Source organism: Lactuca saligna, chromosome 6 (genome assembly GCF_052625555.1).
Source record: "Lactuca saligna cultivar CGN05327 chromosome 6, ASM5262555v1, whole genome shotgun sequence".
In the NCBI taxonomy this organism is placed as follows: Eukaryota; Viridiplantae; Streptophyta; class Magnoliopsida; order Asterales; family Asteraceae; genus Lactuca; species Lactuca saligna.
In genome coordinates, this window is record NC_136422.1 from 85922745 (window position 1) to 85932771 (window position 10027).

The following is a 10027-nucleotide window of genomic DNA, read 5'->3' on the forward strand; positions in this document are numbered from 1 at the left end:
TATATTTTTCGCGCCATATTTTTTTTGATTTTTGAAATTTCGTCCAGATGAATCCCTTTTGAATTGCGTCGTGGGCAAACGTTTCTACTTTTCATGGCATGCGGATTACTAACGGAGCGTAGATCTGAAAAAGACACTCACAAAAAATCAAATTTCAAATGAACAAAATGTGATTTTTGGAGAATTTCAACCGTGAAAAAATGATTTTGTTACCGTAAAGATGTTGTAGGAGTAAAATAGAAGAGATTGATACCTTATTTGCTTGATTTGGATGAAAAATGAGTGATTTGGGTGTTTGTTAGTGAAAGAACTCAAAATGTAGTGGATTTCAGAGAGTATTTTTGAAGTGTGGTGGTTACAAATGAGGCATGTGACCGGTATTTATAGCAAAAACACAACCTACGACCGCAAAGGGAGAAGCTGCGATCGCAGGTTTTTAAAATATGACCATTCGGCACTTTGTTCGAGGCAAGCTAACGCCTAGATGCGAAAATGTTATACATGCGATTGCAGGGGCTAAACCTGCGATCGAAGGTTTTGAGAAAAATGCAAGAATCGATCATTTAATGTTCAAATATGTTGCGGGTACAAAAAAACTGATACATGCTATCTAAGAGGCTAAATCTGCGATCGCAAGGACCCCTTTTTTCCGTGAAAAATGATCCAAAAAACCTCGATGACATGCTACGATCTCAAAATGCATAACATGCTATCACAAAGACTGGGCTTGCAGTCGCAGGTTCCACCAAAACTGTATTTTTCAACTTTTTTTTTTCAAATTTTCTCTATCACTTTTTATTTTAAAAACACGATTCAGTAAAAAAAGACTTCCTAAGTAGCTAAAACACACAAAAAATGAAAAGAAGTTGCAAAATAAAATGAAACAGAAACAAACGCTCGGGTTGCCTCCCGACAAGCTGCCTGTTTTTATTGTCGTTGGCTCAAAATTGTTACTTGGTTTCCTCAGTTGCGGTAAGTCGGGACCTCGATCGCCTCCACTTTTTCATTTGTAACTTGAAACCCTTCGTAAAATGGTTTGAGACGATGACCATTTACCTTAAACATCTTTCTTGTTTGTTCGCTCTTAATTTCTATGGTACCATGATCAAACATGTTAGTAACAACAAAAGGTCCCACCCAACAAGACCTCAATTTACAAGAAATAAGTTTGAAACGAGAGTGATATAAGAGTACCTTTTGACCGGTAGTGAATACCTTTCGCGAGATCATCTTGTCGTGAAACGCTTTCATCTTCTGCTTATAGATTGCTTCGTTCTCGTAAGCATCATTCCTGATTTCTTCTAACTCTTGGATATCCAGTATTCTTTTCTTACCAACTTCATCCATGCTCATATTCAAGTTTTTGACAATATGCTCGATGCTCCAATTCAACCGGTAATCGACAAGGTTTGCCAAAAACAATTTTATATGGTGACATACCAATAGAAGTTTTGTATGTTGTCCAGTGAGCCCATAACACATCATCCAATCGAATACTCCAATCTTTCTTGACTAGATTGATGGTTTTCTCTATAATGCCCTTAATCTGTCTGTTTGAAGCTTCAGCCTGCCCATTGGTTTGTGAGTGATATGTTGTGGATACCCGATGTGTGACACCATATTTCTTGAGGACTGCTTCGAGGGTGTGATTGCAGAAATGCGTGCCACGATCACTAATAATGGCTTTTGGTGTCCCAAACCTAGAAAATATATTTTTCTTGACAAAATCAACTACAACCTTGGCACCATCTGTTCATGTAGCTTTTGCCTCGACCCATTTGGACACATAATCCATAGCAAGTAAGATATACACAAACCCAAAAGATGGCGGAAACGGGCCCATGAAATGTATGCCCCAAATGTCGAAGATTTCACATACTAAGATTGGAGTAAGTGACATTTGATTGTGAGATCTCAAAGAGCCAGTCATTTGACACCTTTCACAAGTTTTGCAAAATAGAAAAGAGTCGCGAAAAATATGAGGCCAATAAAGACCGATGTCTAAGACCTTACGTGCGGTTTGTTATGGACCATAATGCCCTCCACAAGCTTCTGAATGGCAGAAATTCAGAATCCACTTGACTTCATCTTAAGGCACACATCTTCTAATCACCTGATTAGCATAGTGTTTCCATAAATACGGCTCATCCCAGACATATATTTTCGCCTCCTTCTTTATTTTATCTTTTTGGGCTCGGGTAAGATCTGAAGGGAGCTCTCTGGAGACCAAGTAGTTCACTATATCAGCAAACCAAGGAGGATTCTGAACAACGAATAGATGCTTGTCAGAAAATTTTTTGTGAATCGGTGTCGGGTCTTCAGGTGGAGTGAGTCCGCTCAAATGATCGGCTACCAAATTTTCTCTCCCACTTGTATCCCTAATCTCTATATCAAATTCCTGCAGCAGGAAAATCCATCTAATAAACCTTGGCTTTGAGTCTTTTTTAGCAAGAAGGTACCGAATGGCTACATGATAAGAAAAGATTATAACTTTCGTGCTCAACAAATACTGTCAGAATTTTTCCAATGCAATACCGATTGACAACAACTCTTTTTCTGTGGTGGAGTAATTTACTTGGGCATTATCCAAAGTTTTTAATGCATAATATATAACGTGAGGAACCCGGTATTTTCTCTGTCCTAGAACAGCTCCAACAGCAGTGTTACTGGCATCACACATTATCTCGAATGGTAAACTCCAATCAGGGGGCTGAATGATGGCGGCAGAAGTAAGAAGATTTTTCAGCACATCAAAAGCCTTCTTGCAATCTCCATTGAAGTCAAATTCAATGTCTTTTTGCAATAACTGGCACATAGGAACTTATATCTTTGGAAAATATTTTATAAACTTCCTGTAAAACCCTGCATGACCAAGAAATGAACGCACTTCCTGAACATTCTTCGGGTAGGGTAAGTTCTTTATAACATCTATTTTTGCTTTATCGATTTCCAAACCTCTTTTTGAAACAATATGTCCAAGAGTCAGACCTTGGTCAACTATAAAGTGACATTTTTCAAAATTTAACACCAAGTCTATTTCTATACATCTTTATAAAAAAATTTGTGAGGTTTTCCAAACAAATATTAAAGGAGTCGCCATAAATGGTAAAATCATTCATGAAGACTTTTATGGCATTTTCGACATACTCGGAAAAGTTACTAACCATACACCTTTGAAAGGTAGCGGGTGTGTTGCAAAGTCCAAAGGGCATATGCTTGTACGCGAATGTCCCAAAAGGGAAGGTGAAAGTTATTTTATCCTAGTCTTCTATAGCAACGGGAATCTGATGGAAACCTGAAAATCCATCCAATCAGCAGTAGTGGGATTTCACAGCAAGCCTCTCTAGCATCTGATCTATAAATGTAACATCCCAAATTTCGAGTCCAAAATTTTCTTTTAAAAACATTACTAATTCATAGCATCAAGTCATTCAAACATACAAAAAGGGTTTATATGACAAATCATAGTTTCATTTCAAAAACACTTGTTTAATTATCAGAGTAAACATCCCAGGCTAACTTGTTATGGTGTGTGCACTGCAACCCTCCTGAGCTCCTCTTCTGAAAACTGAATAAATTTTCAAGCTTTGGATAAATTTGCATGTACAATAGAGAAACCTAGATCCAAAGCTTTAGGGTTTTGCATGTGTACATAGGATGTTCTTTTGCTCAAAACCCATCACTAACACCCTAGAGTCTAAAGCACGAGGATGCCCTACAGAATTCTACCACAACTAAAACCAATACGACTCAATGGAAAATACCATAGCTGACAATGATCTTAAAGTGAAATCAAAAGTTACAGCATTTGCGTAGAAGTCTTGAACTTGAAGAAATCTGACAAAGAACCGAACCTTAGCAAAGGTCTTTCTGTTGCGAGGTTCCACTATCCCCCACTTGGGATATGCCAAATACTGAAACTTCGACAACCTTTCTAAATCCCAGGCCAAATTGAATTCTACTAACTGATCCCCACCCTTAACATCTAGATGCTCATGAAAATCTACACCCATAACACCATTCACAAATTCCAACATATTAGCAAATCTCCAAAGACAATAATCAATCCATTCATCATCAAAAAATACTTAATACAAGAGCTAAATAAGATAATTCCATTCCACTGATCATTCAATATTACAATTGAATTTCAAAACATAAACAGGAAATTATAGATGAATACCAACACCATAGTAACCGACTAAATCAAAGAACTGTTGATTCAATCCTCGATCTTTGGTTGTACCATAACGTTCGTCAGGTAACTGCCAAGCTAAGGGTGCAGGGATCTGAACCTCGTCGAAAATAAAAAGGGGAAAATGAGCTCTGATGTGTCCCTCCTGGCCGCAATGGAAAGAAACCCGCGTACTCTGCCTATAGTCCGTACCTGCAGGGTTCTAAACCTCGCAGACTTGAACCACTTGGGCACTGGATGATACTATCTTGAAGCTGCCATCTCCTCCTTTATCTTGGTCTCCAACTCAATTTACCTCCCCCTAGCACTTGATTGTAACTCGGTCAAGGTTTGATATGGCTTAGTCGACACAAACTCGGTCGTCTTCTTAAGCAACATGTACTCCTATCCCAGTCGCTCTTGCTCCATAAGAGGAACATACTCTATGCAGAACATATCCAGAAACTATTTCCATGTCACTACAGCTTAATCGGCATGCAAAAAAGCCTGGGTCACAAGCTCTCACCAATCCTTCTCATCCCAAAGAAGAAGATTAAGCACAAATTTCACCTTTTGGTCCTTGGGGCACGAACACATGAAGAAACATCCTTCCATGTCAGAAATCCATCTTAAAATGATAATCGGATCCATGTTGCCTTTGAAATCCAGAGGCTTTGTATAATTAAACTCCCAATACTGGCTCGCCCTACCTTTCTAAGATCCTACACTGATGATGGTTGCGGCAACAACAACCTATGCGATGATGATATAGCGTTGTTCTAACTCCTTGATAAATGCAATCTTAAGCAGCCATAACAACTCTGGAATTACCCCCATTATTCCCTCGACCAGTTTGGCAACAATGAACCCGCGGATCTCCTCATCACTTAGACCTATCCTCACAGAGCCACAAACACATGATCCTGAACCTAAATAGTCACCATATAGAAAATATACAACAAAAAGATCAAACATCAAAAGACAATGTTGTACACGCCAGCCCCCCCCCCCCCCCAACACATATTATTTACTTAGTAGCCTCAAGATTACTTCTAACTCTCATACAAATTTTGTGCTTTAGTAGTATGGGCCCATAATACGTTCCACTCCTATCCGTAGTCGATTCAGAATTCATCCCAAAGTCATAAGTCACTGCACTAGACCACCCTTAGGTATGCTAACACCCATATGCTCCTTTAAGTCACAACTAACTTCCTAAGCACTCCTCCTAGAATCATCCTTACTCCCGTATCGCTGGTTGCTTTTGTGCATGCTTGTTATACATACTACGGGGTCAGATACACTGTCGAATAATTGATGTTGCCCTAAGTCCACAACCAAACAAGGAACAAAAAATAAGGCTAAGTCAATCATTCTAAGGTTATTTAATCCCAACCATATACAACTATCCAACATAGACGCCTGAATCACCCAATAAAATAACATATGTCAAGCATTTCCCTATAGCCTAAGGCATCACAAAAATCAGGCATTATTATCCAACAGTCCCTAAGAGAACCTTAGCTTATCCACTAGCATGCTTTTTCTAAAAATTCTCATATCTTCAAATTCAACACATATAACAAGTATGGGTATTTTGGGAACCACTCTCTTGTTCGGGCTATGGCTGACTATATACACCGCAGCTTCTTGTAAAACCAAGGTTACGTCAAATGTCCACTTTCCCGATCCCAAGCCAACAATCAAACAATAACATGACAAGAGATCGATCCAAGTCCCTAACCCAAAATTTTGTTATAAAATTTCCTTTTCGAAAATGTTTTCTGAAAATCCTTGGATCCTAGTTTGAGTTTGGATTCACACAAGTGTTCCTACAAATCCTTCAAACCAAGGCTCTAATACCAACTTGTAACGTCCCATTTTCACAACAATTTTTTTTTTAAAATTTTTGTTAAGGTAAAACTCCTCATTATAAAATATGGATAAAGAAAAAAAAACAATTTGTTCTAGATTACATTTGTTAAATTAAGAGTAATATTGTATCACAAAATCTTCATTGTTGTAGATGGATGTGTACAATCACGCCTTCGCATTCCCACGATAACCGATTATACATGAAGCAATAACAACTGGTTAAGCACAAACCTTAGCGAATTTCCCCAAAATACCAAACACCACATAATATATACAAGCATGCATATTGGATCCTCAGTCATCGAATTGGAATACCCCCGACCCATAGTCTCCCGGCTGGAACGCCCTGGGTTTGTTAGCCTACCGCCTTAACTCAACATCTCTCCTAAGCCTCTTTGCATACGTCTTACATCTGACCTGCACATGGTATCTTGGCCTACAACACACAGAATGACTACCTCAACCTCGTCCGCCGCCATATATCAACATATAAACAATTAAGGATCAAGTAGGCACATAATACATGCAATTATCAATCATACGACTCATTACCATCTACTAAATGTAACGATAAAAATTTTCAACAAAATTTAAACTTTTTCTAAAACATCCCAATTCATTAAGTTATTACAAAAAGGGTTTCAATACATTCATTGTCAGAGTATTCCCAGGTCCATATCATAAAACACAAACATGAGGAGTAGTACGATCACGCCTTTGCCATGCCACGGTCTCCTGAAGAACCTGAAAAACATTAAACCACAACTGTAAGCCCGCAAGCTTAGTGAGATACCCCCAAAATACTAACCACATATTGTTGGGTTTTGAGCATTCTAACACTCCTATGGTGTACATGCAACCCTATAAACCTTGGATCTATGTTTTCTCTATAATACATGCAAATAAGAACTTTCTAAGGCTTTAATCCTAACTAGCATATTATGAAGCACTTGTACTACAAAGTACTAGTTAGATGACATACCTTTTGATGTAGCTTGATGTCTTCAAGCTTTAAGAGCTTAGCCCCAATAGTGTGGAAGCCTCAAGTGGAATCACAAATCACCAAAACACCTTGGAAGACTTTAGAGAATATGGATACTTGGTTCTCTCTAGTGAAATTGGCTAGCCCTTCATAGTGTACCCACACTAGTGCCAATTTCACCAACCAAGGACAATTTTATTTAGTGTGGAGGATTAGGGTTAAACCCTAATACCCATGACCTTTCATTTCCTAGGATCCATGGGTTAAACACTCCATGGACTATCTATGAAAGCTTAGCCCAACCTAAATGAACTTGGCCCATTCCATATATATAAGAGTCCATATTTAATTAGTTCCTTTTGATCACTTAATTAATTATAAATTAATTCTTGATCAATACTAATTAAATAATATAATTCCATAATAATATATTAGAACTTATAATATATTAATATCTAATCATAAACATACTATTCTCAAAATATTATGCATATAAATTGTGTCGGTGAAGTGCAACCCAAATGGACCATGCCGGGTCGGGTCAAGTACATACCAAATATAGTTATGGACTTAGACATTAATCCAACACATATACCATACACATATCATAACAGATCACAAAACAGCCATGCATATCGGGTCTACTGTGAGACTGGTCCGCTGTGTCGGGCCTTCAGTCCACCTAGTCCACCCTCTAAGTCTAGTCATGTCCCTCGAGTCTGAAGTGTGGTTGGTCTGCCCGCACCGGGCCTTCAACTCACCTGGTCCACTCTCTGAGTATATAGTATGACTGGTCCGTCCGCATCGGGCCTTCAGTCGGCCTGGTCCACTCTCCGAGCCTCGACACGTCTGGTCCGCCCTCGTGGGGCCTACAGCCTATCCGGACCGCTCGATGGGCCTTCGGTACAACTGGTCCGCCCTGGGTATCTTGGCCTACAGCACGAAGCAGGACCCGCCTCAACCCAACTCCATACCATACAACCACGTGCACATAAACATATAATCACATAACAATTCATATTTAATCAAACCGATCTAGTAGATCACGTAACACAACATACTCTAAGCAGGATACCGACCTAACCGGTCACTAGCATAGCATCATCCTATATACTAGGATACCGACCTTAACCAGGTCTATAACGAATACCATCCTAACTACCATGATGCAAACATATCAAAGCAATAACATAAAAACAGATACCCGGATCTCAATCCGATAAAGGGCCGGCCTTGGTGCCTTAGACCCCATTGATATACTGAGGATAACTCACCTCAAAACTGTCGGCTGAATGGATAACTCAAGCTGCTCCAACTACTGATAGGATCTCCACCACTCGCCAACCACCAAAACACTGAAAAATATTCAACAATTACCAAAATGCCCCTGGAAATCAACTGGTCAGCCCTTGGTCAAAGACAAAGTCTACACCTGACTGACTCTACTCGCCGAGTCGCCCCGAGACTCGTTGAGTCCAACAACTCTGAGTCCACACGCACACATCTTACCAAGTCATGCCTTGACTCACCGAGTCACAGCCCCTCCAAAAGAAACACAAACCCTACGACCAGACTCGCCAAGTCCAAGAACAGACTCGCTGAGTCTACGACTACCTTCAACCTACTCGCCGAGTTGTTCTTACAACTCGCCGAGTTCGATACCATCTTCATCCAACTCGCCGAGTTGTTCTTCCAATTCGCCGAGTTCCAGCCTTTCTTCAAGCAACTCGTTGAGTCCACCCACGTGACTCGCCGAGTACCACCGCGTCTGAATCCATACAGAGGCTTTCCAAGCCATGCAGATGATCCAAACCATAGATCTACCCCTCCTAAGGCCATCCATCACGTAAAGTGGCAATATTTACGTGAATCCAAGAAGATCTAGGCATTTTCACTCTAGGGTTTGGGTTTTGGGACAAGATGGCTCCATCAATCACTCAAAACAAGGACCTTTATGCCTTCTAACCCTTCTCCATTCCAGATCTGAGGTAGCAACCTCAGATCTAACCTCTAAACTCCAATACATCAAGAGATATAATCTCTAACACCTCCAAAAATGATGAATCTAGATAATAGTAGCTCAAATAATGAACTAATACCTAAAATGGAAGCTCCAAGAGAAGATTAATTTGAATCCTTGCAAAGCCATTTGATCCAAGTCTCTTCTCCTTCAAGATTTCTTCAACAAACACTTCCCCAAGCTCCAATTGCACTAAAATCCTCCACAATCATGTATCTAGGGTTTCTGGACTTCAAGGGAGATCAAAGAGGCTGGGGAGAGGGTATAATGTCCTTTAAATAGGGCTCATCCTCCGGATTTAGGGTTTTCTCCACTCAGCGCCTACTCGCCGAGTCCATCTTCGGACTCGCCGAGTAGACCACTTAACACGCGACCAAAGTCGCGACCCTACTCGTCGAGTCCACCCATGGACTCGCCGAGTTGCCCTTATATATTTTCACTTTTAGCCCTTCAACTCTACTCTTGATATTCCGGGATGTTACAATTCTCCCTCACTTAAATTAGGCTTCGTCCTCGAAGCCTGCGGCAACTCAACTCTAGAAATTCTCTCGCATTACAACTCCTGGCAATAACCCAGCCAGGTTCCCCAAAGCACAACCATGGAAGCCAAAAACTCACTTTCTCCTTTCTCGCGGTGTCCTGACCACCGTCACAAACCTGCCACCGACTTTACCCTCTGATAACCACACCTAACAAGTGAGTACCACCCATGATGCAACACTGCTCCAAATCACCATCATCACTCGACCCATATGAGCTATAAATAACCATGCACCACCGGATTCCCAATCCGAGTCCAACTCTATCCATTCCATGCTGACAAAAAGACACATTCTTCAAAGTAACTCCCATGAGTTCTCCTCTTGCAATCACCTGCACATGCTGAACTAGCTCTAGCACCCTCGGGTTAGGAAAACGCATCACACTGACGACCCTCAAAACATCCCTTAGGATGAATCATTACTACACAATTCCT

General features: G+C 40.3%; 1 protein-coding gene across 1 annotated transcript; it reads right to left on the minus strand.

Moving 5' to 3' along the window:
• Positions 1 to 963: 963 nt before the first annotated feature.
• LOC145002762 (uncharacterized) lies at positions 964 to 4037 on the minus strand. Its single transcript, XM_078961959.1, has 5 exons — positions 3765 to 4037; positions 2536 to 2806; positions 2253 to 2466; positions 1441 to 1700; positions 964 to 1337 (listed from the first exon to the last, which is right to left on the minus strand). Exons 1-5 carry the CDS (start codon positions 4035 to 4037, stop codon positions 964 to 966), a joined length of 1392 nt encoding a protein of 463 aa, XP_078818085.1.
• Between the last annotated feature and the right edge of the window lie 5990 nt (positions 4038 to 10027).

Bases quoted from the DNA above. Each gene is read 5' to 3' on its own strand.
- LOC145002762 (XM_078961959.1), bottom strand. From the start codon at position 4,037: ATGTTGGAATTTGTGAATGGTGTTATGGGTGTAGATTTTCATGAGCAT. The intron at 2,467-2,535 runs GTATTGCATTGG...CTTATCATGTAG, and splicing joins AAAAGAGTTGTTGTCAATCG to CCATTCGGTACCTTCTTGCT. The intron at 1,701-2,252 runs GTTTGCTGATAT...TATATTTTCTAG, and splicing joins GTTGTTCAGAATCCTCCTTG to GTTTGGGACACCAAAAGCCA.